General features: G+C 41.1%; 1 protein-coding gene across 3 annotated transcripts in view; it reads right to left on the minus strand.

Moving 5' to 3' along the window:
• The window catches only part of CCDC83 (coiled-coil domain containing 83), a 50,911-nt gene that overhangs the window by 20,531 nt on the left and 15,114 nt on the right, over positions 1-15,266 (minus strand). The window contains exons 4-7 of one of the 3 annotated variants that reach the window (XM_019797590.2): positions 10,490-10,652; positions 8,820-8,867; positions 7,083-7,250; positions 887-978 (exon numbers count right to left, since the gene is read on the minus strand). In XM_019797590.2, coding sequence (XP_019653149.1) covers positions 887-978; positions 7,083-7,250; positions 8,820-8,867; positions 10,490-10,652 — 471 coding nt within the window. The remainder of the gene's footprint in view (positions 1-886; positions 979-7,082; positions 7,251-8,819; positions 8,868-10,489; positions 10,653-15,266) is intronic. The other 2 variants (XM_011222449.3, XM_034666199.1) reach the window with 2 other exon arrangements.

A 15,266-nucleotide genomic window follows, 5' to 3' on the forward strand; every position in this document is an offset into this window, starting at 1 on the left:
AAAAAAAAAAAAAAAAAAAAAAAAAAAAAAAAAAAAAAAAAAAAAAGCAACAAACTGGAATGCAGTGAAGAACTACCAGATGTTTGTGATTCTGTAGAAGAGATATTCTAGATGAAGAGACAATCCCAGTGGGGGCCTCACTAACTGAGGAGATAGTCTGGGGACAGGGGAAGGAGAGTAAAGAAAAAGGAATTAGAAAACATATAATGTTGGAAATTATATCTCAAACTTTTTTTAAAAAATATTTTATTTATTTGTCAGAGAGAGAGCACAAGCAGAGGGGAGCAGCAGGCAGAGGGAGAAGCAGGCTCCCGCTGAGCAAGGAGCCCTATGCAGAGCTCGATCCCACCATCCTGGGATCCTGACCTGAGCTGAAGGCAGATGTTTAACCAACAGAGCCACCCAGGCTTTCCTCAATCATTTTTCATATCCCAAATTTTTAAAGCTCCGGCAGTGTAAAGTGTACTCTCTTAGGTTTGGATATATATAACAGTACTTTTTAGACAAATCATATTTCATTCTATAATGCATCCAAAACTTTTATTTAATAATTTGGTGTAGCCATTGTTATTACATAAAAATAACTGAATGGTAAGTTACTGAGCTCTTGTTTCTTATGAGGCACTATGCTACTTAATTCATCTCATTTAATCCCCATACTATTCTTTAATTTAAAGGTAAATATCATTATTGCCCCTCTTTTTTAAATTAGAAAACTGAAGCCCAGAAAAGTAACAAATTTAGTTTATATTCCCAGGAAGTGGTAGAACCATGATTTAAACTTAACTGCTGAACTTCAGAACGCACGTTCTTAATCAATATAACATACCACGGGAAACAATAAGGGAACAGCTTTTGTTTTGTTTTTAAGAAAACTGAAATATACCTTTGTGGCCCATTCCTTCTTTTGATCCAGTTGCAACAAAGTTTCTCTGATTATTCTCTTTCTAGCATCTTCCAGAGTGACTTTATAGTGTTCTTTAAAAACAAAATTAGAAAATTTAACAAAGCTAATCCTAGGTAAAACTATGCTGTTCGTAAATTTTATCTTCCATGATCCTCTCCTCTCCTTTCTACATATTTCCCCCCCAAATTTTCAGGGTACATTTTTACTGAAGCATCTAGTACTTCCAATTAGAAGAAATGCTGCAATAATTTACTAACACCTTAATGTGAATTAGCTTAAGATGATAGCTCTCCTAAGAATATTTGTATTTTCAAGGGATTGTCTCTCCAAAGGGAAAATTCCCGATACTTTAGGGCAGCCATCTACCTTGCACATCACACACTTCTGATTCCACAACAGAAATATAAACAATATTTGATTATCTGCATGAGAAGCATCCCATACCTATGACTCCATCTAACTAAATTTCCAGTATTCCTGACCTGCGTTTCCTTGGGCAGGAAAGACAGAGTGAGAAGAGGAGAGAGGTGTGAAGGGGCCATGAAAGTCAGCCCCTGGTTCTGAGTTGGGCTCAGAGAAAAAAAGGAGGACAGATATGAAGAAGTGCAGAATTCTTCATTCTCTCCAGCTTTTCTTATGTCATAGTCAGGATTGAGAGAGCAAAGGATCATAAAATTTTAGGCCTTGAAAGATGCTTAGTGATCAGACCATCAGCACCTCTGCTTAAGGAAAAATGAGGTATAGTGACATGAAGTCTGCTGTAGAGAGTGGAGAGGAAGAAAATTAGTCTAATTTGACACCTGGTGAATAAGAAAATGTAAGTCTTCATTATTCCAACCCACACATGCCCATCTATACAAACTGTAGTCTTCTTATTCCCATTCGGAGTCATTTCTTGAATATTTTAATCATTCCAGTCTCATTTCTGATAGAATTTGTTTCAATTCAGGACCTAGTCCACTAGACTAAGGCTGGATGTTTGAAACTTTTATGAACCAACAAAACATAACAGGCAATCTAAAAGTTGCAATGGATCAGGAGTTGAAAAATGATGGATTTTAATTCTTAGCATCTGAAAGAAACCGTCAACCTGGAGCTTGATAAGATTAAATATTAATTCTTTGCTGCAAATCATAAAAAAATAGATGATCAAATATGCTCTGACCAAAGTTATAGCTCTCTCTATTGCCATATTAACACTGACAAAGCAATAAAAATACCCAACTTGTTCCAAGTTCCATATAAAATTCTATGGACTGTTTATCTCCTGAAGAGCAGAGTAACCAGCACAAGGGAGAATGTAAAAATCTCATTGCTATCTTTTGTGATTCACATGCTGCTTTGAGAAACAACTGCTACCCATGCATTCGTGAATACAGCCAAAGAAGCTGGGAGTATGAAATGTCTCCTTCTCATAGAAGTTGGAGACATTGCTAGTGGGGGCGTGGGAGAGTCTGGCTTTGTGCCTTTAAGCTCCTGGCTGCTAAGACCCCTGTCTAATGTGGCCACCTCTCAGAGGCTGATGGCAAAGCCACACTGGCTGAAGCTTGCTTTGCCTTGTTCTGCCTTCCCTGCTGTGTCTGGCTCTGTGTTGCTTTGCTCCCCCACAGTTTCCTGGGAGTCTGTTGCCCACTTTTCACACCCTTGTCACTGTCACACAACCTCACTGACCCTCTCCAGTGGGAAGGGTGATGGTAGCCTCTCTTGTGAGTTCTCTTGGAGATCACCAAGGGACTCCCATTAACAGATGAAGAAATCGATGTTCAGAGAAGTTATGCTGCTTTTTTGTAAATGCATTTTAACCCAAATCTTCTAACTCACTATTAGTGTACAAAGAAATTTTAGAGATTCCTGTTCTCTGTGCCTGGTGAAGGACAAAAGTAAAAATGCTCTGTGACCCTGACATCTATGACTTATAATAACCCACACTTTCTGTATTGCTAGGCCTCACTAAGGTCCCCTTTCCTTTTATTGAGAGAAAAAGTTGTGTCCTGGATAGATTAGTGACTGTGTTTCCTATACCCACTATCCCAACATCTCCCAGCCAAAGTTCAGGGAAGCAGCTCTAGGTGCTTCCTTCCCCTTCCCCCCAGAGCTCAGGGATGGTCCTGAATAAGGCAGGGTTGGATAGCTGACCACAGAATGGCCGACTGATGACCCATGAGGAGGCATGGACAAAGGTCTTTGCTCATCTTCTTTAGGTAGGTGATGATACCAGCTCTTCAGAGTCTGGGCTGGAGAAAACTGCAAGAACTGGTCTGTGGGAAGCAAGAAGAGAATGGGGACAGGACAGAGCAAACCAGAGGCACCATGAAGGGCACACAGGCCGTGAAAGATAATGTAGAGAGGAGCCATCTCTAGGGCCACGGCTGATCTGATGGGCTTCTGTTTCCATCTTCAACAAACGTGACCATGGGACATCAAGCAAACTTAGTTTTATCTATTCCCTTTAAAATTCATACTGTGAGGCTAGTAACTCTTTCAATAAGATATATAGCAAATTTCTTACTTTTCTCATCTTTTGGGATAATAAGAGGACCTCCAATCAGTAATTAGTGTATCCAGTCTTTTGTAATAGTTAAAATTTTAAGCTCCGTTCAAAGCTATGGCTATTCCCTTCCCAGCTTGAACGTACAACTATTTCCTCTGATTTGAGTTTCTATGCCTTCTCCCTCAGGGTTGAAGAGGAGCATGGAAAGGGACAAAAAAGCTCTCACTTGACAGATATTATCTCAATATGTGCACTCTAATGTGGCACTTTCTGGTTCTAGCTGGCACTTACGGTTGATTCCTTTTTCTATGGGGGTATTTTATAGGTTCTTCAAAGGACCACCCTCCCCATTGTTAGTTATTTCACCTGTGTTTCCTTGACACGGGGGATGTACTGTACTTGAGGCTGGCTAACAACCTTTCTTTTGGCCTCTGGCTCTCTATCTCTTCCTCCTTCCCATATATGCAGGCTCCTATTTCTGGGTTAGGACACCGTCACTGAGATCTAACAGGACTGCGTACTAGCTCTCTCTCATAGCAGATTCAGAGGAAACACTTTCATGCTTTGCCATGACAAACTCTGAGAGTGCAGCCTGCTGCAGACTGATTATTTGTCCCCTCTCCCCAATGAATGTGCTGAAATATAGTCCCCAGTGTGATGGTATTTGGAGATAGGGTCTTTGGGAGGTCATTAGGTCAAGAGGGGGGAACCCTCATGATTGGGATTAGTGCCCTTATAAAAGAGACTCCAGAGAGCTCCCTTGTCTCTTCCACCAAAGATGGCTGTCTATGGACCAGGAAGTGGGTTTTCACCAGACACCAAACCTGCTGGCATTTGTCTTGAACTTCCCATCCTGAAGAACTGTGAGAAATAAATTTCTGTTGTTTATAAGTCACCCATTCAATGTATCTTGTTATAGTACCTGAAAGGACTAAGACACAGGCCTAGCTCAGGACAATAGCCACTTCACCTTTGCCCTGCTGTCAGAATGATTAGTTAGTCCCTTATCCCCTAGATTTCTCAGGGGTGGGTCATAAATTAGACCTCCATGTCTCCCAAACTGCAGAGGACACATACTGAACAATTCGAGGAATTTCCTTAAAGATTCTCCATCTTGATTTGAGGTGATGGAAGAATTCCCCTTCACCTGCCCCTTTGTGGGACAGCATAAGACTTAGAGCACACCAAGATCTCTTTCTAAACACTGTTCCCTAATTCCCAACAATCTTTTCTTGACCTATCCAACTTCTTTTATAGACTGGGATTCCGTTTTCTGCCTCATCTGCATGGCGGTATCTCAGTTTACTCTGAAATGTGGTGTCTGTTATTTTGCCACCCCAGTTCAAATGAGACTAAAAAAGTTTTACTTTAACATCCTGTTTCAAGAACCATCCTTTCCTTAAAATACTTGCTCCTTGCCAGTAAACCAGTCTAACTACCACAAACTCCATGATCATGGGTGTGGGAGGAACATTCTAGAGAGAACATAGAAGAAAGGAGGAGGTGGGGAAAAAAGGGCAACATAATAGTAAGGCTTCAGATAAATCGATTTAAGTGTCCTGCTCATATCCACTGTCCAATTACTGGCTTCCAAAGTATTTTAATAGTCCCCAAGCAGAGTTGCTGCTGCTACCTGCATGGTTAGGAGAAATGCCTAAAACTAATGACAGATAAGAAAGGCCCATAGCAACTATTTCCCTATGACACTTAAAGTCAGCTACAGACTCAGGTTTAACCAGCAAGTAATTCAATATATAAATGTTACTACCACCATCCCAAAGCTGGATACACAGCATGACAATTTTCAACTTAAAGAAATCATCCAAATTTCTGATCAAGATAATGGGTTAATAAGTTTATCTGAGAAGATGACTCTTCCTAATTTAAAAATATAAAGAACTGTTGGGGGGGGACTTTAAAAATTTTAAACATACCAGAACAGTAACTATTCTAAAAGTATAGTACCGGTGCACAAATACACAGATCAGTGGAACAGAAGAGAAAGTATAGGGAGAGACCCAAATACACATGGGAAATGGAAGTATGATAAAGTCACCATTTCAAATCAGTAGGGCTAAAGTGAATTATTTGATACATGATGTTAGGACAACTGGAAAACCATCCTTCCTAGGGATACACAAAAATGAAATTATATAAATACAAGTATATTCATTGCAGTAAAAGGAGATATTTAAGAATATTCATTGCAGCATTATTTGTAATAGTAAAATATAGGAAACAACCTAAATGCTTATGGGTAGGGAACTTGTAAAAAAAAAATCATAATACAACAAAACGAAGTAGCCATGGAATGAAGAATGAAGAAGTACTAATATGTACTGATCTATAAGAATATCCATATTGTTACATGAAAAAGTAAGTATAAAATTGTATTTGGAGCATGCTTTATACATATTGATATAAAATATTTCTGACAAAGGTTACACAAGACTTTGATAATAGTAGTTTTATCTAGACAGAGGATCTGAGTGGCTGGGGGATAGACAGGGGTAAGAAGGTCTCCTCTGGCTTTTTTAAAAAGACTATTTATTTATTATCATTATTATTATTATTATTATTATTAGAGAGGACAGGAGGGAGGGGTAGAGGAAGAGGGAGAGAGAGTTCCAAGCAGACGCCCCGCTGAGCATGGAGCCTGACACAGGGCTTGATCTCATAACCCAGAGATCACGACCTGAGCTGAAACCAAGAGTCGGATGCTAACTAACTGCACCACCCAGATGCCTTAGAAGGTGTCCTTTTTATTCTTTACTTTTCTTCTGGGGAGGAAGGCCTTTGAAAAATTGGAACTCTAAGCCCAGATCAATTTGGAACCAAATTTACACTGCCATTGTGGTGCAGAAACGCTGAGCTGAGAAACTGACAGAAAACTTGGTCCAGCAGTGGAACATCCCACCATAGGGCCCCAGCCCCCCCAGTTTCCACTACCCCACACGAACACCTTCACCACTAAGGGCACCATCACCAGCCGGGCTCAGAGCTGTCATCTGGCCAGTGTTCTTCTAAGTCATCAAATTTCTCCATTTACTCTACTCCATGACTTTCCTGTCTCTGAGTCTCTGATGTTTTTTTAAGCCACTGTGTTAGCCACAGTGACAGACAGGTGGCCTCATGGTTCCCAGAACTAGTCCTGGTAAGCTTCATCACGCCTGATGCCATCCCGCCCCATACTCTCTCCATTTCCCGTCTCGTGTTTGTGCTTCAGTTCTTTCTAACTATAACCTCGCATTTACTTGGGCGTTTCTCTACAATGATTCTGGTTTAACACCCTGGTTAAGTTGTTTTAAGCTTGCCTCAGATAAATTTCTTTTCAGTATAACCCTGTCTCAGGGCCTTCCTTCCCCAGTGGAATGGCCCCAGACCTAGGTGTGGGAGCGTGCAGACACCACCCACTGAATGAAGCTTCTTTCTCCAAGACAGTTGGTCTCAGGGGTTCTCCGCTTCCCCCCCACCCCCATCCTTCTACTTCTCCTCAGTTCCACTGGTGATGCTGGGAGAGTTTCTCCACTTCCTTTCTCCACCTTTACTCTTAGGTTCATAGCTGCTTGTGCTGATAGCAGAAAGTAAAGAATGATTCAGGGAATACACATGTTTTTTCTTCTACCAAAGGGCTACTCTCCAGAGATTTTCTACTGAGTTTGAACTAGCTTTATCACAACTGACCTGACATTTTCTCCGTATTTTCTTTAACTGTATTGATGTCATTCTGCAAGGAGGTAATGAGTTTAGCATGTTGCTCACTCCCTACATTCTTGTATTCTTCCCAGTATTCCTTTTCACTGAGTTTCTCAAGAAATAGTTTCTCAGAGTTATTTAGTTGCACGCGCATATCTGTTGAGAGAAAATCAAGACACCATGTCATTTCCATTGTTCTTGCAACCACGATACGTTGCAATCCGATTTTATGAAGTTAAGATCTGAAAGGTCTGCTACTAAAATGCTGTTAACTCATAAACACAATTTTTTATCTACAATTAAAGGAAATCTAAACTATTTCAACTACTGTTTAGCCCTCATGATGCATAATCCAAGTAAAATTAAACTTCCAACTATAAAATAGATGTGTGGTTTTAGGCTGTGACTGATAGGTTAATAGACTACCTGCATGCTTAGGAATCCACAAGCTTAAATTATTCCCATGATAGCTTGGTAAGTGTCCTATTTTGTACATTACATTATATCACATAAACTTTTTATTAATATATTGTCATTTTTCTGACCATTGTGCCTCTGGGCAAAGTGAGTTCAACTTATATCCTGCGCTGTCCCTGGCAGCCATTTCTGTAAATAAATAGGTTGCTTCCATCATCTAAAGTTCTGTGTTCGGGCATCCCTTGTGTGAGATGATACCGTATGACAGTAATCTCAACACGTCTTCCCCGACCCCCACTTACAAAGGCCTTCAGGGTGAAAGATAAATTCTCTAGTAAAATATGTGCAAATACTGAGCTGTGTCCCCCATACGAACCTTCAGTTTGCCCTGGTGCACTGGCTAAACATGATATTCCACTCCATCTTTAGGCTGGGCCTCATGCTGCTAAATATTTGGGAACTGGAAGTATTACAAAGAGCAGGGTACAATGAACTTAATGGCTCTTTGGCTCAGTGCCACACACCATCTTGTTTGAGAGCTCCCTGAAGGCAAGACCGCATCTTATTCTTCTCTACAAAACCAGCACTTAGCAGAGTCTGCCAATTACTTGGTGCTCAATAAATGCTTATGGCATGGCGGAAGCATTGCAGTCAGGCCACAGGGCTGGTCTTCAATACACAGGGCATGACTTTTTCCAAGGCTGTAAATAAGATCATAAATTTTTAAATCCCTTAATAAGGGCACTTGTTATTGCCATTAAACAATGAACACCGCAGTCACCTGCCTGATGAGCTGTCCTCTTATTTGCTTAGACGGCTACTGTCTCAGCCTGTGCCAGCCACAGTCAGCCTTTGACGGGAGGGTTGGTTACTGTCACTGAAGATTTTGAAAGAGGTGGATGTAGTGGCTGTTGTTCTACTTTGCCAGAGCCCATGTCCCTTCCCATCTCCTACACCTTGTCAAATAAGTAGGCCAATTACAGTGACTCCTTCTCCTGGTCGTCAGGATTTGTCCAGGGGGAGCCTGTGTCTCAAGCTCGGCACATGCTCAGAGGCCTTCCCTGGAAACACGTTCACTGGAACTGGTGGAAAACATGTTTCTTTTGTCTCCATTTGGAGGTTAAGAAGATGTAAGGTGAGAAGTGTCCATGGTCAGAGTTCCAGCCTCATGGACAACAGCCTCAGAAAAAGGAGCCAAATTTCAGGGGCAAGACAGAGAAGAGGGTAAGAGACAGAGGAGGAGGGTGAGGGGAGAGAAAGAGGGAGAGGCAGAGGAGATTAAAAAAAAGAAAAAAGCTGAGATCTGACCGCACGTGAATCTCTGGGTCCAGGTCAGGAGCACCGTGGCTTTTCCGTCTGGTTTTAAAAAAAAAAACAAAAAAACAGCGTCTTTATGCTTAGGCTAGTTTGGGTTAAATTTTTATCCATGCAACTGAGGAGTCCTAACTAAAAGGTGAAAGAAAGGGGTTCTGTCAGTCCTTCTCAAAACTCCCGGTGCACAGGAATCCCCCAGGGTGTTGTGACAATGCAGATTCTAAGTCAGTAGCTCTCGGTGGGCCTGAGATTCTACACTGCGACGAGCTGCGAGATGAAGCCGCCACCACCACTCCCCAAACCCAGTCGGTTACGGTGACTCCCTGGACGAAACAGAAGTGCCGAAGTGCCTCACAGAGCCTCATCCCACCTGCCTGTCCTCTCGCTTTCCCTCCCTCCCACGACTTCTGCCGGCTCCTCTCATCCTTGGAGCACCGCACATGCCCAGCCCTCCTCTGCTGAGCTCGGTCACCCGGCTTGGCCCCCAGTCGTGCCGGACACACACGTCCCAGCACTCAGCACAAACGTAAGCAGGCACACCTTGGCTAGCTGGTCCCATTTCCCTGCGAAGGCAGTTTGGTGAGCACATCTGAATATCCTTTGTGGTCTCACTCCCATCTCAAGGGACTTACCAAAGTCCTCCTTCCAAACATAAGCAGAAGTCTCCTGGAGAGGCGCCCTGCAAAGTACAGTATCTACCACCTTGTGCCATCCCCACTGCCCATCAAGGGACAGGCCACAACGGGCTTCTGGGAGCCATTGTGGAGACCCCTAAAAGTGAAGCTTGCTGACTGATGTGTGGTCTTGGGAGCTACTCCATTCAAAACCACAAATATCCACAGATGGTGTGCTTGCGCTGTGTAGAGCGTTTGGGTCAGCAGGTTCTCTGCCACTTGGAGAAATTCAGGGAATCCAGGCCTCGCTTTGCCTCCCAGGTCCTAGTACAGCTTCCTGAGAACATGCACATCTCTTCCCCAAGTTTTCCAGCTTCCTAGCTGAGATGGTATGCATAGAGGTTCTGGCAAAAGTGGTTTGGGAAATCTTAGCAAGTTTACGATAAACGAATTTTTTTTTTAAGCGCGTGTTAAAACGATGTATGACTTACCCACGGGACCATGGTATTTCCTAAGTCCATGGCAAGAGTAGGTCCTGCGTCTTTCATCTTCTCACCTAGCATCATTTCTGTCCACATCCTCCAACCTTCCCCCTTGCCAACTCTCATCCCTCTTCTCCCACCAAAATGAGGCGCTTAGCTCACTTAGAGATACTGGCATGGGGGGGCAGCTCCATGGCAACATTCACCCTGTTCCCAAGTCTGAACTGACGTGGAAGCCAAAGATGCCTCCAGAGAAGAGAATTTCCCCCAAAAAAGAACAAATCCCCCCTGTGAGGACTTCAGGGTGGTAGCTAACAGGCAACAGGTCTGGTGTGGAGAGCCAGGTGGTTTTCCTCTGCCTTTGTTTTTGATCAGTGCCCTTCCTCCTCCTCCTCACTTGGCTTCAGTAGCTCTGCCCACTTGTTACTTCCCTCTCCTTCCCATTTACCCACACGTGTGTGTGCTTGCGGTGGTAATGCTCTCATCTCAAACACGTTCACAGCATTTTGAACATATTAGGAGACAGAAGCATGAACACATTCAAGAAATAACTAAGTTTCTAAGTCACCTTTCAAGTTTTCTTCCTGGTATCTTTCAAACTTCCATTTTTCCTTCATTGCTTTTTCAACATCTTCTCTTGTTACAAGTGGTAACCCGTCTGACTTCTCTTCACTCAGCTCCTTTAGTAGGTTCCATATGTGCCAAGTCTGTTCATCCTTCAAACGTTTGTTCTGTTGTGAAAATCAACAGTGGGTAACTGCATCTGCTCAAGTATTTACATTGACTTGCCTCAAAACAGAGTCGCACATTGAGGCTTGCAAAGTGAGAAAAAAACATTTAATGAAATAAGTTTATACAGTATCTCTAAGAGCTTATGGAACATGGAAGATGCAAAATAAAATTAAACCCATTAACACAGTAACTATTGAATAGAGAGCTACATTTAAAAAGTTGTGTTATTAACCTTCCAGTCTGTCACCCTATTATAGGGTCAGTGAACGTTAAAGTTGGACCTTGGAGGCTGATTTCTTTAGTCTCCCATTAAAACGTTATTCTCCAGCAATCATCATTCGTTTGGTCAGTATTTATGAAGCATCCACCAGGTGGTCTTCTAGACACTAGGAATACCTCGGTGAACACTATATACAAAATGCAGTGACCCCTTCTCTTAGCCATAGGGTTTTGTCCAGGGGAAGCATGTGTCTCAAGCTGGGCACATGCTCAGGGTCCTTCCCTGGAAATACTTACACTGAAACTGGTGGGAAAGGTGTCTGTTTTGTCTCCATATCGAGGTTAAAAGGGTGTAAGGAAAAAGGTGTCCATGGTCAGAGTTCCAGCCTCATGGGGACAACAGCCTTAGGAAAAGGATGCTTCTATTGCAAAGATAAAAATTTAACCCAAAGCAGCCTACGTATGAAGAGGATGTTAATTTTTTCACATAACCAAACAGAAAAGGCAGGATGTTACACCTGGACCAGAGCCTCATGTGCTGTCAGATCTCAGCTTTTTAAAATTTAAAAAAATCTGCTCTCCCCCTCCTTCTCTCTCATCCCCTCTCCTCCTCTGCTCTCTTATTGCCCTTATCCCTCTTCCCTCTCTGCCATCCCCATGAAAGTTGGCTCCTTTGCAAAATGGTACAGCTACTCTTAAAAAGGGTGCCAATTTCTTATAAAACTAAACATTTGCTTACCATACAACTGAGCTCTTAGGCATTTATCTCAGAGAAATTAAAGCTTATTTCACATAAAAACCTGTACACACATGTGTCTAAAAGCTGTATTTATCATAGCCAAATAAGGAAAAGAACTCATATGTCTTTCAATAGGTAAACGGTTGAATAAATTATGGTACATCCAAATCACAAAATAAAAATGAATAAAAGAAGCCAACTAATGATACATGCAGCAAACTGAATCTCCAGATAATTATGCTGAATGAAAAAAGTCAATCTCCAAAGATTACTTACAAAGATTAACTACTACTACGTAATTTACATAACATTCTTAGAATAACAACATCATAAATATGAAGAACAAATTAATGGTTGCCAGGAGTTAATGAAGGGATGGAATTGGGAGGGAGGGAGCGGCTATAAAGGGACAATAGGAGAGATGTTCGTGTTGATGGAAATGTTCTGTGTCTTGACTGTATCAGTGTCAATATTGTTAAGGTTAATATGCTACTTGTGATATTATACTGTAGTTCTGTAATATGTTATAGGAAACCAGGTTCTGGTTATACAGGATCTCTCTGTGTTATTTCTTATAACTGCATGCCGATCTATAATTATTTCAAAAAAGTTTAATTTAAAAAATGGAAGTCAATCAATATTAGCAACTGAAAAACAATATATTGCTCTTTCATCAATTCTCAAATGTTCCATTTTCTTGAATGAAATAGTTCATGTTTTGTTTTCTTATAAATAAATTGAATTACTTTGGCTTGACATGAGTTATTTGAAAATGAAATACGTGTAGAAACTTGAATAATACCAACGGAATGATCCCTTGCGAAACTATTGCACTGCTAATACTTTTTCCAAATGCAGACTTTTCCACTTATTTTTGTTAGAAGTGGAAAATTCCTTATCAAGTGTAGTCTGAATACTAAATAAATCTTTATCTGATTGTATTTATGTTAGCTAATTTTATTAAGGCAACAATAGCCTTAAAATCAATTGCAGCTCTAAAATAGGCCAAAAAATCCAAAGATAGTGACCATTTAAAAACCACTACATATAATTCATAAAGAAGTAATGTGTAATCAATCAACAAATTTTTCTCTTACTTTCCATACTTAGCACAATACTTGTCAAAGTGAATGCAGTCCTCTTAGATCAAATTTTTAACACAATGACTATTCTTCTCAAACATATGATATTTTCATTTGTAAATTAAAATAGTATCACATGTCCTAAAAATGTAATTGAATATTGCATAAATATGACTAAATCATATTTGGCATTATATGTAATTTTTTTTAAAGATTTTATTTATTTATTTGACAGAGATAGAGACAGCCAGGGAGAGAGGGAACACAAGCAGGGGGAGTGGGAGAGGAAGAAGCAGGCTCATAGCGGAGGAGCCTGATGTGGGGCTCGATCCCGTAACGCCGGGATCACGCCCTGAGCCGAAGGCAGACGCTTAACCGCTGTGCCACCCAGGCACCCCTGCATTATATGTAAATTTAATAACATCCATATTAAACTCCCAAATCCCAAAGTGAATTTCAAATGGGTGGGAAATGTGTCTGACAACAGGTTACAAAATTTGCTATATCTGAAAAATTATTTTGAGTGATATACTGAAATACAATTTAGTTAGATATATTCACCAATGTGTTAAAAAAAAAGGACATTTATCCTACAAAGTAGACAACTATTATTCAAGGTAAGAATAATTGTCACACTATAAAATAGGAGAAAGGAGATTCAATAAATAAACTACTAAGAAAGGACTGATTTTGTTTTGTTATTAGGCCACGTCATGGGCTTTACATTTTTAAGTCTTTAAGTCTTTCAGATTCAGAGGAGCAAGAACAGAAGTTGCCAAGACAGTACCGATCTCTCCCTTACTATTTTTCCTGCTCTCCCCAGCGATGACGTCTTATATAACCATAGCACATTACCAAACCAGAGAAATGGAACTTGGTACAATGTTATTAAGTAAATTAGAGACTTTATTTGGATTTCATCAGTTTTTACATGTGTTCATTTTAATTTTTTTTGTGTGGGTATAAGTATTATGAAAATTTGTCACATGTACAGATATGAGAATTATCACCACGTAGATGGCATTTGAAGCCGTGGTGTGAAGTAAGATCTTTAGAGTGAAAGAGAAGAGTTGAGATCAGAACCCTGGAAAATACTAATTTAGGGGTGGGTCCAGGAAAAGAGCAATGAATGAAAAACAAGAAATGGCTGGTGAATAGGGGGAATATTAAGGGAGAGTGATGTCCTGGAAGCCAAAGAAAGTTTCAAGATGACAGGGATGACTGCTGGAAGCATGAAGGGTAAAGTGAGGACGATAGAGAGGCCACTGGACCTGGCGACCTGGTCATTAATAACTTCTGCCCGAGCCGTTGTGGTGGAACAGGAGGACTGAAAGAGTGAACCAGAAGTAAGGAAATGGACACAGTGAACTATGAAATGTCTAATGAGGTAAGTGGAGCAGTGAGTGTGAACACAGAGAAAGGAAGACGATAAATGAAGGGACACTCCAAACAAAACTCACACACACAAAGGAAGAAATGATGTGAAGGAAGGAAGAGGGGTATTCCTGATTTTGACCTAACTGAAAAGTCTGTCTTGCTAATGAGTCATGTTTAACTTAGCAATTAAATATCCGTGACCTCAAAAATGTTTCCTTCCACTGGTGCCAGTGTGAATCAACTCAGTAAATATTTATTGAACACCTACGCATGCTGGGCCCTTCCAGAAAAACAAAGGTAAGTAAGATTTGACTGCTGCTGCCTAAAGAGCTTTCAATTTAATAATGGAGTTTTCAGTTTAATAATAACATTTGTGTGCAGCATTCCAGCTTAGTTTGGGGGAATGAAAAGGAGCTAGCCAAGAGAAGAGCATTCCCGTAAGATGGAACAGCCTGCATAAAGGCACAAGAAGGAACAAGAGTGGGTTTTCCAAAATTTAGAAGAAGCAGTGGTAAACAAAGGGTGGAGCAAAGGGAGATAAGGTTGGAGAGGTGAGCAGAGGTCAGATTTTGTAGGGCCTCAAAGACTTTAGTGAATTCATGGATTTAATTTCCCATACAATAGGAAGCCACTGTAGGGTTTTAAGCACTGGAAGGTTTATAGTATTTGAAGGGTTGCACCTTGGAAAATGTACTGAATTGAAGAAGGGTGGGTAAGAGGTGGTGGTGGCTTAAACCAGGGCAGTAGCAGCATAAATGGAAAGAAACAAATACATACAGTTGGAGCAAAAGCCTGTCCTTCCATGCTCCTCACTGCTGGGTCCAATTATGACCAAAAGGAGACATAGGCCTATCCCATTCTTGGGTGAATCCTCATGAAAATAAGAATTTTGTCTCTGGCTGCAAAACAGGGGGTGTGGGAAAGTAATTCCTCAGTCCTGATCTGTTGTCCTTTCCGCAACCAAATGGAAGTCTAAGACTGACCCAAGAGGCCCAGTGTGACCACCGGGGGATGTGCATTAGTCCCTTGATGACACTTCACTCCCCTTACATGCGGTAGATTTCATCATATGAAACTGATCCCAACACCTGACCAAAGTTCTCCTTCCCATTCTCATCCACAGACCTGAGTTTCTGTTTGAGTCCGGTAAACAGACTTTAGTGACTGATCCTGCGGAATCATGACAATGTCAGGGT

Source organism: Ailuropoda melanoleuca, chromosome 8, assembly GCF_002007445.2.
Source record: "Ailuropoda melanoleuca isolate Jingjing chromosome 8, ASM200744v2, whole genome shotgun sequence".
Classification (NCBI taxonomy): Eukaryota; Metazoa; Chordata; class Mammalia; order Carnivora; family Ursidae; genus Ailuropoda; species Ailuropoda melanoleuca.